At 49.4% G+C, this 17,882-nt stretch overlaps 7 protein-coding genes across 7 annotated transcripts; 5 read left to right on the top strand and 2 right to left on the bottom strand.

Annotated features, from left to right (window-relative positions):
- Positions 1 to 542: 542 nt before the first annotated feature.
- On the bottom strand, positions 543 to 1,793 carry BGW36DRAFT_429250 (methyltransferase domain-containing protein; the record flags this gene model as incomplete). The annotated part of the gene is made up of 2 exons (XM_046220665.1): positions 543 to 1,587; positions 1,693 to 1,793. 2 exons carry the CDS (start codon positions 1,791 to 1,793, stop codon positions 543 to 545), a joined length of 1,146 nt encoding a protein of 381 aa, XP_046070512.1.
- A 568-nt stretch (positions 1,794 to 2,361) lies between these two features.
- On the top strand, positions 2,362 to 4,116 carry BGW36DRAFT_382573 (putative fructosyl amino acid oxidasesarcosine oxidase). The gene is made up of 3 exons (XM_046216560.1): positions 2,362 to 2,612; positions 2,729 to 3,728; positions 3,786 to 4,116. The coding sequence occupies exons 1-3, from the start codon at positions 2,564 to 2,566 to the stop codon at positions 4,069 to 4,071; spliced, it is 1,335 nt and encodes a 444-aa protein (XP_046070511.1). The 5' UTR covers positions 2,362 to 2,563; the 3' UTR covers positions 4,072 to 4,116.
- A 622-nt stretch (positions 4,117 to 4,738) lies between these two features.
- On the bottom strand, positions 4,739 to 5,678 carry BGW36DRAFT_398614 (putative RNA polymerase I and III transcription factor complex component Tbp; the record flags this gene model as incomplete). The annotated part of the gene is made up of 4 exons (XM_046218430.1): positions 4,739 to 4,755; positions 4,806 to 5,220; positions 5,282 to 5,369; positions 5,431 to 5,678. The coding sequence occupies 4 exons, from the start codon at positions 5,676 to 5,678 to the stop codon at positions 4,739 to 4,741; spliced, it is 768 nt and encodes a 255-aa protein (XP_046070510.1).
- A 2,226-nt stretch (positions 5,679 to 7,904) lies between these two features.
- BGW36DRAFT_398613 (electron transfer flavoprotein-ubiquinone oxidoreductase mitochondrial precursor) lies at positions 7,905 to 9,933 on the top strand (the record flags this gene model as incomplete). Its single annotated transcript, XM_046218429.1, has 3 exons — positions 7,905 to 8,202; positions 8,267 to 9,785; positions 9,834 to 9,933. 3 exons carry the CDS (start codon positions 7,905 to 7,907, stop codon positions 9,931 to 9,933), a joined length of 1,917 nt encoding a protein of 638 aa, XP_046070509.1.
- A 1,486-nt stretch (positions 9,934 to 11,419) lies between these two features.
- On the top strand, positions 11,420 to 12,649 carry BGW36DRAFT_429246 (uncharacterized protein; the record flags this gene model as incomplete). Its single annotated transcript, XM_046220664.1, has 6 exons — positions 11,420 to 11,480; positions 11,548 to 11,553; positions 11,623 to 11,786; positions 11,974 to 12,050; positions 12,114 to 12,210; positions 12,263 to 12,649. The coding sequence occupies 6 exons, from the start codon at positions 11,420 to 11,422 to the stop codon at positions 12,647 to 12,649; spliced, it is 792 nt and encodes a 263-aa protein (XP_046070508.1).
- A 643-nt stretch (positions 12,650 to 13,292) lies between these two features.
- BGW36DRAFT_323070 (uncharacterized protein) lies at positions 13,293 to 15,005 on the top strand. Its single transcript, XM_046212684.1, has 2 exons — positions 13,293 to 14,414; positions 14,484 to 15,005. The coding sequence occupies exons 1-2, from the start codon at positions 13,557 to 13,559 to the stop codon at positions 14,703 to 14,705; spliced, it is 1,080 nt and encodes a 359-aa protein (XP_046070507.1). The 5' UTR covers positions 13,293 to 13,556; the 3' UTR covers positions 14,706 to 15,005.
- A 616-nt stretch (positions 15,006 to 15,621) lies between these two features.
- On the top strand, positions 15,622 to 17,848 carry BGW36DRAFT_382546 (putative serine/threonine protein kinase). The gene has a single exon (XM_046216559.1). It carries the CDS (start codon positions 15,753 to 15,755, stop codon positions 17,553 to 17,555), a length of 1,803 nt encoding a protein of 600 aa, XP_046070506.1. The 5' UTR covers positions 15,622 to 15,752; the 3' UTR covers positions 17,556 to 17,848.
- Positions 17,849 to 17,882: the final 34 nt, after the last annotated feature.

Here is a 17,882-nt window from a genome sequence, read left to right as displayed (position 1 = left end):
AGCCATCACCATAACAAAGATGACAAGATGAATAACAATCAATCAATCAGTCAATCTCCACACCGTTACATCGCGGACTCCGATGCTTGTCCAATACGAATCGACTAGCCAGCGATCGATATGTATCATATCATGTACATGCCCGCCACCTGCATCACCCGGGCTGCATTCGCATAAACCAAACCTTAACAATGCCTGGACCAAAGAACTCGAACCAAGATCTATCGTACTTTCCGGTGTTCACATACCTCTGTCGCGGGGTTTGGCTAACCTCATCGGATTTTGGATGCTCTTCTATAGAGCACTACTGAACATCACCACGGAATCCATATCGTAATGGAACTTGATAATGTTACCCTAGGGCTCTGATATCAGTTTGTGGAGAAGCTCTCCACCTCTGAATTCTCTGCTATAATTCTCGTCCCTATCCGCAAGCTAAAATGCGTTATGGAGGTGCTAAGTCGGGCCAATAATGGCGGGGCATTGGTTATATATCAATATCCGTATAATACAACACCATATGTACAATCTAGCAGTACAATCTAAACACTAAATCCAAGAAAACTGCGACTCTTCTCCTCTCCTCCTTGTGGCTGTTTCTCAGGAGCAGCTTGCTCAAGTCCCGACCGTGGTCCCGGCTTGGGCCTCAAAATAACCCTCCATGTCGTTCCCAGATGATATCGTTTAATCTCCACCACTTCCAGCCCACTCTGCTCCACGATTTGGCCAATATCACGGTTCCACCAGCACCCGTGTCGGTGCGCGTGTGCCGGCGCGAGGTTATCGAGAATATTGTTGACCCAATCATACCTCGACCGTCCGTGTTCGAGAAGCAGGATGCGGCCCTTTTCCGGCTCGGTAATCGATCCAAGATGACGCAGGAGGCCGACTGGATCAGGGGTTGAACATAAGCCCATGGTTTCTAAGACTGTGTCGAAATAAGGTCTGGAATAGCTCCACTCGGCTCTCTCTGATGACTGACTTCGTGCTGATTGCGATTGCGATGATAATTGCTTTTTAGATGGCAAGTACTTCCGGGCATCTTCTGTCCAAAACGCAGCCCTTTCAAATCCGGGATACTGCTGTTGGAATTTCCTTTTAGCAACCTCTACCATCTGCGGACTCAGGTCGACAAAGGTCACGGACCGACATCCCTGTATTTCCGAATGTCCTTGCGCATCCAGTCCCCTCTTCTCTCCGAGTTGATAGTAGCCCATATTCCGCCCAGTGCCACAGCTGACCTCGAGCACATCCCCGCGGGCCATACGAACCAATTCCTTCCTCTTTGCGCCCAGCTGCATGAACCGCTCGCCAAGGTCGACTTCATCATCATAGTAGGTCGCCGTGGTGTTGTATCGGTCTGATACATCATCAGGAACCTCCATGGTCTTGGACTGGATGACTGCTTGCCGGTAGGATGAGTAGAGATAGCCGCAGTACATGCCTATTCCCAGCATGCCCACACCAAACATGGTCAGTACCCGTGGCGATACTCCATGGTGGGAGACGGTGGGTTTAACCGGGACAGTCTTAAATGGACTGCTTCCTTTTGATGGTCCTCGTGTCGCCGGAGGTGGTCTGGGCGTTCTGCTTCTGTGAGTATTTGAATTTGATATTTGGTTCACAACAGTCGATTTACACAGGCATATGCGTATGCATGTTTTAATGACTGTTTGTACGAATTCAACTTACGCTGTTTTTTTTGGTCGTATAACCTTGGGTTTAGTACCCGGTCTGGTGCGTTGTAAATGCGAGGCTACTTCGGTTGCCCTGTCTCCAGATGTTGGAGGCATGTTGATCAATCGATAGATAACCAAAGGTTTGAAATCGCATCGGTCACCTATGTATTGTTCAAGTGGGTTGCGTGCTCCAGTCCACATAGTCCATTTCAATATCTTATCATGTAGGTGATTTGTTGTTGTGGTAGAAGCCAATCTACGTATAGATCAACGTGAGGTCCAATTCCGATGAAGTTGATATCGAATTTGGAGGCTATGCACTAGTCCTGATTTGGAATAGATGGTCATGGTCCTAGGTGAATACTAGCAATATTTTGCTTCTATAACACTTTGGATGTAATATTGTTTTATTAATATACAGCTTTTATCTTCGCGGTTTTATGTGGTTATGGGACTCATGGACTCTAATACATCAAATATACTTGCAAGAAAGATTGTGTTCTGAAGAAACCCTATAATGATATATATATTAGATGTAGCAGAGGTACACCCAGTGTAGACACAGCTATATACTACATAAAAATTGATATATAAATTAAATAGAAGTTCCCCATGTATCACCAATGCATGATTACACAATCGTCATCGTCAATGCAACTAAGATTCGTAGACGACTTTAACTGACTGACATGGAACCCTCGGAATTGCTCCGAGGCGCGGCGACGTCGGCGAAGAACCCAACCTGAACATTTCAGCACCTACGCAAATACATTGAAAGCCCTTACTCGCCGTTATTTAGACAATCAACCTGCATATCACCACTGCAGCACCGATTATTCATCCACATATGCACCTGTTATGTGTATAACCCCTCCTACCTATCTATGGCGCTGCCAGACTCGATATTGATCGTTGGAGGAGGGGTATTCGGATGTATGTCACCGCAAGTGGACCGCCCAACTGGATGTTGATGTCGCATCCAACACCTTCTATCACGCTGCTTTTGAACTATACACTGCTTGACCATCACCTTCTAATACGAACAACAGTATCCACTGCCCTGTCCCTCTCAGAACGCCATCCAACCAAACAAATAACCCTCCTCGAAGCATCACCCACAATCCCCAACCCGCACGGCTCCTCCGTCGACACCTCACGCATTATTCGCGCTGACTACGCAAACCCGGCGTACGCAGCTCTCGCAGCATCGGCGATCCGGAAATGGCGTGCTACAGAATGGGGCCAGGACGGGCGGTACACGGAGAATGGGCTGGTGTTGGTCTATTCAGACGGGAATCGTGATGCGGAGAAATACACAAGAGACAGCTATGAGAATGTCAGGAGGTTGGAAGGGGATGAGAAGGTGGTCTATTTGCCGAATAAGGCGGCCGTAGAAAAGAGCGTTCCGCGATATATAGCAGGGATGAATGTTGCTGGGGGGTATTTGAATCGTGGATCGGGATGGGGGGATGCTGAAGCTGGAGTGCGATATGCGAGACAGATGCTGGAGGAAAAGGGGCGCAATGTCACTATCAAGCACGGGGAGGTGGAAAGGCTGATATTCGCAGACGGCAATGGGGAGCGCAGAATCACCGGCGTAAGCCTGAAGAGCAGCAAAGGAACGCCGACAATAATTACCGTGGATCTCGTTATCCTCGCGACAGGCGCTTGGACGCCTAACTTGATCGATCTTCGTGGCATTGCCCAAGCCACGGGCCAGGTACTTGCCTATATCAAAATCACGGACGAGGAGCAAGAGCAGCTGGCGGATATGCCCACGATTCTCAGCTTCGCTACGGGTATGTTTATCATCCCACCGCGAAACAATGAACTCAAGATCGCTCGTCATGCGTACGGCTACTGGAACCCAAAGACTGTTACATTGCCTCAACGCAAAGGCCGTGAGACGATGGTGGTTAGTGTGCCAGAGAACGGCGTGCCTATTCCCCCGGAAGGCGAGAATGCCTGTCGACAAGCCCTGAGAGAAATGCTGCCCGCATTTGCCAACAGGCCTTTTACTCGAACCAGAGTTTGCTGGTATACAGATACGTACGTCTTCGCCCACTCAATCAAGCTGTTCGATGGAAGCTAACCAGGGTGTTGTAGACCACGAGGTGACTTCCTTATTTCTTATCATCCAGAATACTCGAACTTGTTCCTAGCCACAGGTGGCAGTGGCCACGGATATAAATTCTTCCCTATCCTGGGCGATAAGATTGTCGATGCTTTGGAGGGAAAGCTGGACCCGGAGTTGAGGCAGCTGTGGCAATGGCCTGAGGCGCAACACTCGCTTACCCCTGTGGTGACCAAAGATGGTAGCCGATCAGGAGCCATGGGGTTGAATTTGATGGACGAACTGGCCAAGTCTCGCGTAGAGAGTCCAAAGTTATGAGATGTACGAATTTATTTGTTACGTATAATACATATGTGGTGCTATCACTTTCATTGATTCATAAGAACTAAGAGTAGTAAGATGCACCGTTCCCATTGCAGCGCAGGACACCGCCAATATTCAATTTTCTCACCAAATAAACGAATTTTAACTGCCTTTATCGACACGCAAACGATTGCGATGCCTGCAAGCATGACAAATCATCAGGGTCCAAGTAAAGGGAAAAAGGATAAATATGTAAACAGGGTAACACAGCCCGGCCAGACATGCAAAAGCTTTATAGGTCTGAGCAAGTCATGAGATGTCGAGCTGAGCAAATAGTCATTAGAGAAAAGGCAGGCACCCATTCGACCAGCGCACATGTACCGCCTCATGAAAAAGCTTGTGGAAGCGGAGTGCGACTTTCTAGTTTAACTGGACCATTCTTTTAAAACATAGTATGATGGAAACTGGGTAATCGAATCGCTAAAACGCCGTGTAAATGCTAAACATGAACCAATCGTAAAAGAGGGATCAAGCGGGAGTATTCAGTGTGACCGGCATTGCTAAGCGCAGACGGTGGGCGACACATCCCGACGGATCCTGAAAAAACAAAGTGTTAATACAGGAGGGAGGGAAAAAATGTGAAGTAACTACAAAGATAGCTACCTCACTGATTGACCGACCCTTAAGTTTTACGGAAATCTGTGTGGTGTTAGTGAAAAGTCCAAAGTAGGATGAATAGGTCATCATACCAGAAAGCACAGGGTAGATCAGCTCGAAAGCTTGATAGATCTCCTCACGGACTTTGGCGCCGGTAAGGACAATCTTTCCACTGACGAATATTAAGAGGACAATCTTTGGCTTCATCATGCGGTAGATAAGACCAGGGAACAGTTCAGGTTCGTAGGAACTGAAGTTGTGATGGCGGGAGGCAAGACCTTCGAGGCGGATAGGGAATTTGATATCACAAGAACCAACGATGTTCTGAATCTTGAAGTCGGTGAACTTCGCGTTGAAACCAAGCTTCTGAATGATACGAGCGTATTTCCGGGAAGCAAGTTTCGAGTCATCTTCGGACTTGGCACCGGTGACCACCATTTTGCCCGATGCAAAAATCAGAGCGGTGGTCTTAGGTTCACGAATACGCATGATCACAGCAGCGAAACGCTAAATGAAGAGATACTTCAGTTAATCTGTGGATCAGATTCAAGCACTGTGTAGCAAGTACCTTTGGATTATACTCCGCATTTCGTGCATGGAGTGCGATGGTCTTAAGATCCAAACGACAGTCCAGGTTGACGGTGGCGACGATGTTTCTTGAAAAAAGTCTGTTCAGCTTTCTGGTGGGCCAGAAAAGACAGCTAAGTGTATACTCACTGCAACGTAGGCACAATGCCGCTCCCCACATTATTCGCACCTGGGGTGGCAGCAGGAGTTGCGGGTGTCACCCCGTTGCCATTGGCATTCACTCCCTGCTGCTGACCGTTCAGACCAGCCATGTGTCCATCCTTCTCTGAGGAGGGCGGAGTGAGCTCCCCGGCTCCACCAGGGAAAGAGAGCGATGATGCTGAGGTGAAGGCTTTGGCCTGTTGTGCGGTCGACGGATGGGTAGTAAGCGATTCCATTGTGACACGCGAGTATACCGCAGTCTTTGACGAGACTATTATCGAGATACTGCCGTCTGCGAAGAGGCCAGGATGATAGCAGACTGGGGGAACTTGGCGAGTCAGACCAAAACTTTGGGAGATGCGACAGCGGATGGAAGACAAGGCAGGATTGAGGAGCAGAGGGTAGAGATGCTACAAGACGAGGTGAATATGAAGTATGCCTACCTGAGTGGAGATGAACAACTAAATGCCTCCCCTACAGTTGCTGCTCCGCTGATAAAGCGATGTTTTGAATTGGAAGAGGGGTTTTAGACAACGGCGCGACAACGTCGAGATGAACGAGGATGGTCTCGAGGTTATCTCGCGAAGTGAGGCGGACGAAAGGACCCAACCAGCCACGAAGTCAGGTGACTTCGATGCACTAGGCGAACGTTGTCGTCGTTTTAAGATCTGGGGTAACAGAAAAAGCACAGCGACAGGGATAATATCAAATCTCAAATCCTTTTTTTTCTTTGGTGGTGTGACCTGGTATGAGTTTTCTTTCAATTTGGAATGTCTATCTGCAGCACAAAAAGAGAGGCAAGCGACTCGAGGCGCCTTGGGTGGTCGACGATGGTCGAATCTTGCTTAGGATGTGAGTGGCGTCTTAAAAACCTTCTTCCCAAGGGGATTAATAGCGCAGGGTGCAGGATAGCGACGCTCTGCAGTAGCCAACGAGGACAGATGGCTCGGAATGTGGAGAGAGGAGGGGCTGAGGGAGAGGCAGCGAGATGGTGATGGCGATGGAGATGGTGAAGGGGAAGAAGGTGACGTTGTAGCGTTTCCGCGTGGTGCCAAGACCGAGAGCAAGATTTCGAGCAGAGCGCGGGAGTGGGAGACGGGCTCCTTTTATACAGCTGGCTTCAGGGGGGCTGGCCCGCGGTGGCGGCTAAAGCAGCGCTGGATCTTTTCAGGCTGCGCAGCCGTTTCCACGGCTCCAGCAGGCCCGACGCGGTTTAGTGGATTACTAGCGGCTCGCTTGGCGGCGTCTCGCGGTGGGCCACTGCTGCCTTGTGGGCGAATCTGCGCGCGCAGGGCCGTGGTTGGCCGGCACCGCCCCACCTGCATGGACCGCAGGGAGGGATCGCCTCGCAATCCCCCCCGAGACGCCCGATGGCCACTTCTGATTGGCAGCCGCGCCCTGTCTAGGCCTGGTGCTGGTAAGACGTCGTTTGTCTTATCGGCCACTCAGAGGCTGTCGCCCGGAACAATGCAGCCCCGCCGCCCACTCTTTGTTCAACCCAATCACTGCTTGCAGACGATCCTTATCCGTCCCAGGACAACCGCTCGCCGCTTTTGGAGGGGAAAAGCGAACAAAAGATTCCTTCTGAATTCCAACTTTTAGTTTTCTTTTCCCTTTTTCCCCTTCCCTTCACCTGCCTGTCCTTTGCCGCCGTGTTTACCAACGAGCAGGCAAACAGGTCCATGGCGATGCCGTTTTGTTGCTGTTGTCATCGTGAGCCTCGCGAAAATGCCGTTTTTCGATTTTTGGTGATTTTGTTCGATAATCCGTGCGATGTTGTGCAAAAGATCGCAGTTTGTATGTAAATACGTGCACCGCCAGGCTGCTATTGGAGGTGCCGACATCGCTGCCACCCGGTAATCGCGAAACCTACGAAATAACAGTGTGTTTGCCACGCTTGTAATATCATCGGGTGTTTTGTTATTGATTCTTTCTATAATAATAAGCATGAACAATCATCATGAATACAATATTGTGATTATTATGTGGAATGTTGCTGAAACTGCTCCTTCTCTTGGCGCTCCCTTTTTTGGGCGTCTTCTTGGCATGGCAAGCACGACGCACTAGTGGGAGCAGTAGGCTAGTATGTAGTCTACGTAGGACGGCTATACGCGGGGTGTACGCTGTATAGGCTACATAGTATCATGGTACCGTAAGTACTGGCTGATTTTGAGCCGCAAGATGATGATCTCTTGAACTTCCTGACCGTAGCCATAAGTAAAAATCTAATAATAACAATGCAGATGGACAGCCACGGACGTGTCATGACGCCATCCAGAGCGCATGGATTCCTGCATGTGACTGGATTAGATCGCCTCGACGCCTATTGGCCGCCGGCTGCCGATTGATAGCCGGGGTCCGGGACATGTCGAGTAACCGCAAAAATATCGCTCGCATCGATGCATTAATTGAATTGAAACTACCCTCCAAGAACCTGCTTCTCGCACTGCTGGGACCTGGCAATGGCTTCAAAACGAGCCGTCTTGCCTCTGTTGAGTCGCGAGATCCGTGTTTCACCATGGGGATGGCGCTCGGCCTCATCGCTCTCGGCAGTCAACCGTCTTGGACGCCATTCTTCTCTCCGACCGCCGAAGCGCCAATGCTTTGCGACGGGTGCTTGTAAAACACAGTATGGCTACGCAAATACACGGGATTTCTCTCAATCAGCCCGAAGGAGGGATGTGGAAGAAGAGGAGACTCTCGATCCCACCAAGCTCGACAGAGAGTCAGATGAAGTAGACGTTTGTATTGTGGGAGGAGGTAAGGACCATCCAACTTAGATATTGGTTGGGTTGCCACTCACAAAATTTCTTTCAATCACTAGGCCCTGCAGGCCTTGCAGCTGCAATTCGCCTCAAGCAACTCGCAAATGAGGCCGGCAACGAGGAGTTCCGAGTCATTCTCCTGGAAAAGGCAGGTGAGCTGGGGGCTCACATAGTTTCCGGAAATGTTCTTCAACCTACAGCTTTGAACGAGCTTCTCCCCGACTGGCTTGACGAGAACAACCCCTCTAGATTTGAAAATGTCACACCAGCGAAGAACGACAAGATGCGCTTTCTGACTAAAAACTCCTCATTCCCAATTCCTGCGCCGCCGCAAATGCACAACCACGGAAACTATATTGTTAGTTTGAGTCAACTCACTAAATGGTTGGGAGAACGGGCTGAAGAGCTAGGAGTGGAAGTCTACCCGGGATTTGCTGCAAGCGAAGTCTTGTACAAGCCAGACGGTTCCGTGCTTGGTGTGGCAACAAATGATCTGGGTATCGGTCGTGATGGAAAGCCCAAAGATAACTTTGAGAGGGGAATGGAATTCCATGCCCGAGTCACCTTGCTCGGCGAAGGCTGCCATGGTAGCTTGACGAAGCAGGTCATCAAGAAGTTTGATCTTCGCCGAGACAGTCAGCCACAAACATACGGACTAGGGATCAAAGAGGTATGGGAAGTCCAACCGGAAAAGTTTAGACCTGGCGAAATTGTTCATGCAATGGGTTATCCTTTGCCTAAGGACACTTACGGAGGTGCTTGGATATACCACTTTGGCGATAACCTTGTCAGCATTGGGCTGGTTGTCGGCTTGGACTACCCTAACCCGTGGCTTTCACCATACGGAGAATTTCAGAAACTCAAACATCATCCTTTATTCAAAGAAGTTCTTGAAGGCGGCAAGTGTATCTCATACGGGGCTCGGGCCCTTAATGAAGGCGGCTTCCAGTCAATTCCCAAAGTAGCATTTCCCGGTGGCGCCCTGATTGGGGACACCGCAGGTTTCCTAAACGTCCCCAAGATCAAGGGTACACACACGGCAATCAAATCTGGCATGCTTGCCGCAGAAGCTACATATTCTGCTTTGCAAGGAAATGGCGAAGGTAGCATCTTTTTATATAGCTACGAAGAGGCTTTGCGAAAATCCTGGATTTGGAAAGAGCTTTATGAAGTACGAAATATGCGACCTTCCTTTAGCACACCTTTGGGTATCTACGGTGGAATTCTGTATTCGGGATTGGACGCGTTTATTCTTCGTGGCAAAGCTCCATGGACACTAAAGCACCACAAAACTGATGCAGCGGCTACAAAGCCAGCTTCTGACTGTGAAAAGATTGAATACCCTAAACCTGATGGTGTTCTCAGCTTCGATATTCTGACTAGTGTCAGTCGCACCGGCACTAACCACGAGGAAGACCAGCCCGTCCATCTCCAGGTTAAGGATTGGGACGCGCATACTAACGCAGCATGGCCAAAGTACCGAGGAGTGGAGAACAGATTCTGCCCTGCCGGCGTCTATGAATATATCGAGGACCCGTCAAAGGAGCAAGGCGTTCGCTTCCAAATCAATGCGCAAAAGTGAGTTCCTTGATTCTCTGTTCCACATCGTTGCTAATATATCTGCAGTTGCATCCACTGCAAGACCTGTGACATCAAGGTCCCGACCCAGGATATCAATTGGCAGACGCCCCAAGGCGGCGAGGGCCCCAAATATTTCATCACCTAAGGTACATGTTAGACGACAGCGGCAGTCACTGCTGCTATCTGTAAAATAATGCATATGCTCGGGGACAGCCCGGAGTATCGCGTTTGGTACATGTATTCCGTTGGCCAGGGATAGCCGCCCTGCCTACTGGCTCTATGTATTACAATGCACAAATAGATATAGGCTTGGACAATATAACTTCAACGTTGTTATAGTCGCTAGTCTTTATACAGCCACGGAAAATGATGTGGTTGCCAGTTCGTTGGTGAGACACGGATAGTATATTATACTGTAACTTAAACATTCATGGAGAAAAAGCACTCACCCAGGTTATCTGCACAAGACCTAAGTAGCATAAGCAGCGTTTTGGCATGTTGAGGCTATACCCGGCATCCAATGATCAATCGACAGCCCCACGGGGTTGGAAAGGGCCGAACCGTGGATTGGTCACGTTTTGACTTCGCCCTTTCAACCTTGGCTTTTCGACGATAATGGCACGCGATGCGTGGCCTCTATCGAGCATCGCCGACCAAGAAGCCATCCCTAGGAAAGGCGCTCTCTCGTAGTCTTGCGGTCTTACAGTCTTGAGACAAAGAGAGCCAGTTTTTGGAGCGGGCCCACGTGGATCGCTGCGAAGCTGGCCAGGGCGTTAAGCGCTGTTTAGCTAGCCCCGACAGACACCGACACCGACACCGCCCGCCTCAGCCTCCTCTTTTCTCGCCTGCAACAATCTGCGAGGCTTCTCTTCGTTCCATCTCCATCACCACCCCATCAACACCAGCTCTTGTTACCGACATCCTCGACCGTGTCAATCACTACCGCCTATCCGTGTCGACGAGTTTTGTGGATATCCTCTAGCGCCGAGGTGAGTGTATCTCACTTCGACGCAAGCGCCTCCGGCTGCCGTGGGCCTCTGCCATCCAAATACTCATATTTTCACCTCCTGAGTCACTGTCGACTGTGCGAATACCTGGCCGTCCCTCCATAATCCACACAAATAAGCGGTGGCTTATTGAAATTTTTGGAGTCTTCCAGAGGTCAGCAATACCAGCAGTCTCCAGCCATGAGTGAGGTTTCTTCCACACGGCTTTATCTTGGGAATCTTCCCCGTAATGGTACGCAGGCCTTTATCAGTCTACCCTGAGATTCCATCCTTCCTGGTCGGATTCTCCCAACGCTCGTTCTTCATGAAACTTTTCTTTTGGATACACTCTTCTCCTTTCGTCTTCTTCTTGGGCCCCCCATGTCCTTGGCGCATGGATAGGAAGATATCGGGCTTGCATATTGCAGTGTTCACATGGACCACGGTCGGAGACGATATCTAATTACCTTCCATGGCTTTGGGCAATATTATTTCCCGCATTTCCCCTGGACCGCACGCTAGGCCACCAAGAGCTGACGTTTCAATTGCGCCCCTCCGGGCGTGCGGTTCCTTCCAGTTACCAAACAGGATATCGAAGACCATTTTAGCTCACATGGCTCCGGCAAAATCACGGAAATCAAATTGATGAGCGGCTTCGGCTTTATCGAGTACGAAGATGCGCTGGATGCTCGCGACGTTGTTCCAGGTATGTGACATTCCAAGAAATATATGATATGACGAGAGTTTGCTAATAATATCTTACTCTTTGCTAGCTTTTCGTACGTAATAAATAACCTGCGTCCCAAACCCATCCAAAGTTCCGCGTTTAACTAAAATTGATCTTGCAGATGGCAGTGACTTTAAAGGGGAAAGACTGACAGTCCAGTTTGCACGAGGACCTCGTCACAAAGAAACATTCAATGGCCAATCGGACCGCTTTGGTGCATCTAAGCCTCGCCGAACGGTGTTCCGCATGCAGGTCTCAGGTCTTCCTTCTGAAACTAGCTGGCAGGTAGGCAGCCTATACCAAGAGCCCATGATCCCATGTTTATTCCCATATGATATTACATACTGTCTGATTGCTTTATGGCATAGCACGAAACATGAAGTGAATGTCTCTTTGGACTAGTCAATTTTTGCTCTGCATACCAACACCAGATGTATAAATGAGCAAAAGCTGACAATCAATCGCTTTCTAGGATCTCAAAGACTTTGCTCGTCAGTCTGGACTGGATGTAGTCTTTTCTGAGACCACTCGGGAGCGTGACGGTAGAGGGTGAGTACATTATGTGGCTTGAAAAGCTCGTATAAGCCTAGTTCGCTGAATTTCACAACACAGCTTTGTCGAGTTCCAATCGGCTGCCGACTTGAAAACAGCTGTCGAGAAACTGGATGGCAGAGAGTTGAAAGGCTCTCAAGTCACATGTGTGTCTGACGTACGTTGAAAAATTCTTTCTGACAAGCTTTCTCCGTCTTAACCCCCTCTAGATTCAGCCTGTAGAAGACCGCGCCCCGTTTCGCGACCCTTATCGATCTCGGTCACCTCCGCGCCGTGGATATCCTCCTATGGATGACTATGACCGACGTCCTCCACCCCGCGGCTATAGCCCTAGAGGTCATTACCGCGAGAGATCCCCTCAGTCACTTCGCCGAGACTACTATGAGAGAGATGGATATGGACGGCGAACCCCTCCCCGTGCACGTCTAGAGGACTACCCGCCTCCTCGCCGCCCCTACGATGACCCTTATCCTCCTCCACCACCTCCTCCTCGCCACTACGACGACCCATATTTTGCTGGAAGACCACCATATGGCCGTCCACGCAGTCCTCCGCGGGGTGACTACGCAGCATATGATCGCCGTTCATATTGGTAGTTTACAGCCGCTTGCTTAAACTGTATGACGCCATACGCTAGCCTTGCATACTGCTGGTAACTATTTACTTTGGTACAACTGCATGAGACTCGCCCTCGAAGGATGATGGAGAGAGAATTCTAGTAAATGGATTGATTGTCTAGCTCAGGATTGAGCGCTCTGAATGGAATGAAAATACTCGGCTTTCCTAACTACGGCACTATTTGCATGACATGTCATTGAAAATTGATTAGACTACGATGACTTCAGTGTTAGTTGATGGAGCATTCGAGAGTCAGATCCTTGATGAGCAAGGATCCTTATTCTGGCGGCTTGTTTATTCTTGAGCAAATTGAGTTGGAATGCCGGTTAAATATTTATGAAACCTTCAAATTGACACGCACTTGGCGGAGAATCTCTTTTATTTTGCCTTTTTGTGTGTTTTTGTAATTAGCTACTGATGGATGGTTTAATAGTTGCTGCGTGGGAGAAAGAGGTTTGAAAGCAGTTTGAAGCTAACGAAGACATGACATCAAATGAATTTTTATTCTGAGTCCAGTTTCGTTTTTACACCTGTAGATGGTCGTCACAGTATAATCTGGCGATAATATTCATAAAGAGTCCAAGAATTCGAAGCCAACGTGCGGGGCAAAAGAATGCCTGGAGCGGAACACAAGGGAAACGTTCAGAGCTCCACTGACGTATATTGGTCCATCGCCGAGCCCCGCCTTGATCACTCTTATTTCGCTCTCTCCCATGAGTCTGTGACAGCTCCAGCTAGCTAGCTATCTTTCTGTGTCCATAGCTGTAATCTTGGTTAGTGGTCGCAGCCGTTCTTAACGAACGCTTAGGACCCTAGCTAAGATCAGTAGTCCTGTCTATCCATCTGACGTTGACTACACGAGAATCTCTTTTTCAAACATTGGAAATGGCTAGTAACAACAATCTCAGCCCTGCGCCTCGTCCGGCTATTGTCGACCATGTCCTTCTCCAGGACGCCAATCTTCATCTACCAGCAGGGCCAGATCCATGGCATCGCCCAGGCAAGGCGCAGCCATGCACGGTGTCTGTGAAGCTCTCGTATTCTTCCGCCATTGCTGCGGCCACTGCAGATGACGTTTCACTTTCCATCGACTACGGCAAGCTCTACCGTCGAATTGAAACTGATATCCAGAACGCCGGAAAGAACCCGCCGCCGGATCTGACTGACAGTGAAAGAGCGAGGAGAACCGACATACTACTAGGGCACGATGTGCGAATCATTGCCGGGCTGATTACGGATTGTGGTCTGGGACTTTTGGACGAGACTATTGCTGGGGTGCGACGAATGGCTCATGTCCACCCAAGCTCGCCGACTCGGAGGCGAGCGAGTCAGGCGAGCCGGAGAATGAGCGGCGGCTCTTCAGCGGGCTATGCGCATCCCGATTCCGTTGGATCGGAGGCGTTAGATCCGACGTTTGGAGAGTGCGAGGTCTCTGTGCATCTGCCAAATGCGCATTTACGGGCTGAAGGGGGATTGAAATTTCGTAGCATGTCCACATGGGGTTATGACAGGGCATATGGATCTACAGAAGATGCGGTAGAAAGTGGCAGGCAGGTATTGGTCGTGGAACAGGAATTCCGTATTGAAGGCATCCGCTGTTATTGTATTCTCGGAGTGAATTCACACGAAAGAATCGAGAAACAGTGCGTAAATATCACGCTTGCGTTTCGAGGATCTGGTGAGCCCGCATGGAGCGCGACAGTTGTTGATACCTACCAAGAAATGGTCAAGGTAGTCGCAGAGGTAAGTCATGCTTTCTAAGCTAGTAATCTCATCAAGTACCATACTAACGACCAATGCTTGTTCTTCTAGAGAGTGGAAAATACTTCGTATCAGACCGTTGAGGCCCTTGCAACGTTTATTGCTCGCATAGCAACGCTCGACTTTGGCAACCACACTGTCACCGTTTCAGTGAAAAAGCCCAGCGCATTGGCTTTCGTAGAGAATGCAGGTGTCGAGATAACGAGATCCCAGGCGTTCTTTGCTCAGCAGGATTTCTTGCGAAGAAAGGAAGGCCGTGAGCCTTACTCTTAAGTCGGCTGTGTCTGAAACCCCGGGTTATCCCTGCATCTTTGTATTATAAAAGCACAGAGGGTGACTGTCAGCAGCCGAAATTGTAATTGTTGATTGAGGCGTTGTCACTGTTACATTGACGAGTTGCTTTGCCTTCAACGTACAATCAGTTTGAATATGCACGTACTTCAAAAACCGTAGATAACTGCTTGGACATGATCTAGGGTCCGGCTGCCGACCACGTGTGATTACTACAGGCTCGAGATGTTCTCCATAAATGAGAGGGCAGTAGATGATACTTTGTCATAACAACCATAATATAGACAGTCGGACTAATACATAATAGCCTGCGGAGTACAGGACTAATAGTAATGCAGGCCACAGCACGTGAGATGGGGCCGGGCCGCATCGGGCTTGGTGGCAGCCTGGAGCCGAGATCTGAGGAATGATGATCGCCCTCCCTGCCAAAATATATCTCTCAGCTTACGACCTCTTCTTTCCAACACCATCGTCCCAGCAATACAATATCGGTACATTTTCTAGTGCGCTGCGGGCTTTCCCATGCTAACGTGTTTCTTAGATATCACAAATTCTCGAAATTTGGTTCTCTATGTGCATTCCTGCGCCCTCATCGTCCAATTTCGCTCCTTTTCTAGCAAATGTCTCGCCCTTGAGCCTTGGAAATCCGTCGAATTCGCTCGCCTTCCTGGATCGCTGCGTGATTATCTCTGTCAATACCGAGCCTTCTCAAGTTGCTCCTGCGTCGCCACGCTTGGGTGCTCTTCTTGACAACGTGGTTTGGGTAGGGGTCAAGGGTCCGTCCTGAATAAGGGCGGACGGTAAAAGCTTTCATAACGCTTGCGATATCTTTCTCATGCTATTGAAGGTATTCTACTATATGAGGCTCGTGTAGCAGAAGTTATATTTGGCTTTACGCTTTTTTTTGTTTTTTTTTTTTTGGCTAGGAGCCGCTGCCATCCCAGCAGAATTCATTGCGTCAACATTCAACTTGCTTGACGAACTAGGACCGTCGTTGAGCCGCGAGTTTCTAGTGTCCGTTTCAGCAACATGTTCGACTCAATTTCTCGCCCATCGTCTGCCCAGCGTCTGGCTAATCAGATGCGACGGCTGGATACGGGCCCGCAGCCGGATTGCACAATGGGGGATTTATCAGTGGGCGACGTCTTTAGTTCCCAGGTAGATGCTGAGATGGAAATGGAAGTACCCCAGAATGGCGACAAGCCACTCGCTGCTCCCCACAATCAACAAAACGGCATACCGACTCAAGGCCGGCCTGGTTTTCCCGCGACTGGAGCCCCTACCCCGCTGCTCCATGGAAAAGCGACAGCCGGAAAGAAAAAGAAGAAGCACCTTCGTCGTATGGCTGATGTGGAAGTTGGCCACAGCACGCCGGCTTTGTCCACCGTCAGGGGATTCACTCCCATGCCCTCCGGTGATGAAGATTCTGACTTGTCTGCGGCTGGTTCTCGAACCATGTCGCCGCAGCTCAATGCCGTGCCTACTACGAACACGTCTGGTGGAATTAGCGCCCTGAAGCTGCAGCTGGATGCTCTGAACTTGTCTGAAAGCCACCTGCCACGAGTTGCTGAGCCCAAGGCCTTCATTCTTTCAAGCAACGCCAGCGTTTCGTCTGACAGCGACCGGACCGAAGTTATGACCAGCTATGAGGTTCCTCTCGAAAATGATTTTATCAGTAACGAAGCTGTTGCTGAAGAGGAGTCCGTTTTGTTTCCGAGTAGTATCGATATACAAAATGACTTGTGTCGGAAAATGACTAGTCGAGACTTTGAACAGCTGATGTGCCTCGGCAAAGGGACATTTGGGACGGTTTTACTCGTACGCCACAGAGCTACCGGTCGACTCTATGCTCAGAAGCAATTCCGCAAGGCCTCTATTACGGTACATAAGAAGCTAGTAGAGCAGACTAAGACCGAACGTATGATTCTTGAGAGTGTTAATCGTCATCCATTTGTTGTCAAGCTCTATTATGCCTTTCAAGACCATGAGAAGCTGTACCTTATTCTGGAATATGCCCAGGGTGGGGAGCTGTTCACCCACCTTGCAGCGGAGCGAATGTTCAGTGAAGATGTCGCGGCCTTTTACATGGCCGAAATGGTACTAGCTCTTGAACACTTACATAAGACTGTTGGTGTCGTCTACCGTGACCTCAAGCCAGAAAATTGCCTCCTGGATTCCGATGGCCATCTTCTACTCACTGATTTCGGATTAAGCAAAGTCGCAGTTAGCGAAGATGACAGGTGTAACTCATCTCTAGGTACGATCGAGTACATGGCACCTGAGGTTATCCAGGGCAAGCCGTACGGCAAAGCTTGCGACTGGTGGTCTCTCGGGGCTCTCGGGTATGACTTGTTAACCGGCTCGCCGCCATTCAAAGCCAACAACCATGCCAAAATCCAAGAAAAGATTGTTCGACAGAAGTTGACGTTGCCCTATTATCTTGGACCGGATGCGAAGGATCTCCTTATTCGGTTGCTCCGTAAGGATCCGCACAAGCGATTGGGCTATCACATGCCGAAGGACTTGGAGACAATCAAGAAACATCGCTTCTTCCGCAAGATTGACTGGAAGGCGCTTGCACGGCGTGAACTCGATGCGCCTATCCAACCTGTCATCACCGACCCGGCTCTGGCGGAGAATTTCTCTGCTGATTTCACGAGCATCCCACTCAGTCCCGTTTCAATGGACGATGATCGGATCAGCGATATGTTGAAACAAGTCGGGCTGTCGTCTGAGTCTAATGCTGGTGTCAACGATGCAGACCCCTTCCGAGGGTTCAGCTTTGTTGCATCCAGTAGCCTTCTAAACAGTGGGTTTGGCCTCGCGACATGACTATCACTGGTCCGCGATTGCGATATATCAGTGTTTTTGCACCTGCGAATGATCCCAGTTTGCTGTTTGCTATTTTTGTTAATTGAACTCCTTGTGCTATTGCTATTTTTTGACAGATCTCGTCATTTTCAGTATTGTAGACTTGGCAACTATTCAAGTTTGCCTCTAGACAAAAACAGACACACTACTGTGAAATATATGGAGAACTAAGGTTCAAAGTAACGAAAAAGTCGGCATGCCGTCCAGAATGCAGGACCGGTTCGGCAGCTGCAATAATAATTTTATTAAAATAGTCCACTCCCAGTCCTGCGAATCCTGAGCCGTTCC

The sequence above is a fragment of the Talaromyces proteolyticus genome (genome assembly GCF_021365285.1).
Source record: "Talaromyces proteolyticus strain PMI_201 chromosome Unknown BGW36scaffold_8, whole genome shotgun sequence".
Classification (NCBI taxonomy): Eukaryota; Fungi; Ascomycota; class Eurotiomycetes; order Eurotiales; family Trichocomaceae; genus Talaromyces; species Talaromyces proteolyticus.
Note: the sequence above shows the minus strand (reverse complement) of the source record. Positions and strands in the feature narration are given on the sequence as shown.

What these genes read in the sequence shown, in the direction of transcription:
- BGW36DRAFT_323070 (XM_046212684.1), top strand. Translation starts at nt 13,557, where the DNA reads ATGGCTAGTAACAACAATCTCAGCCCTGCGCCTCGTCCGGCTATTGTC. An exon ending in TGGTCAAGGTAGTCGCAGAG is followed by an intron (nt 14,415 to 14,483) that starts GTAAGTCATGCT and finishes TTGTTCTTCTAG; the next exon opens with AGAGTGGAAAATACTTCGTA.
- BGW36DRAFT_382573 (XM_046216560.1), top strand. Translation starts at nt 2,564, where the DNA reads ATGGCGCTGCCAGACTCGATATTGATCGTTGGAGGAGGGGTATTCGGA. An exon ending in TGGAGGAGGGGTATTCGGAT is followed by an intron (nt 2,613 to 2,728) that starts GTATGTCACCGC and finishes TACGAACAACAG; the next exon opens with TATCCACTGCCCTGTCCCTC. An exon ending in GTTTGCTGGTATACAGATAC is followed by an intron (nt 3,729 to 3,785) that starts GTACGTCTTCGC and finishes AGGGTGTTGTAG; the next exon opens with ACCACGAGGTGACTTCCTTA.
- BGW36DRAFT_382546 (XM_046216559.1), top strand. Translation starts at nt 15,753, where the DNA reads ATGTTCGACTCAATTTCTCGCCCATCGTCTGCCCAGCGTCTGGCTAAT.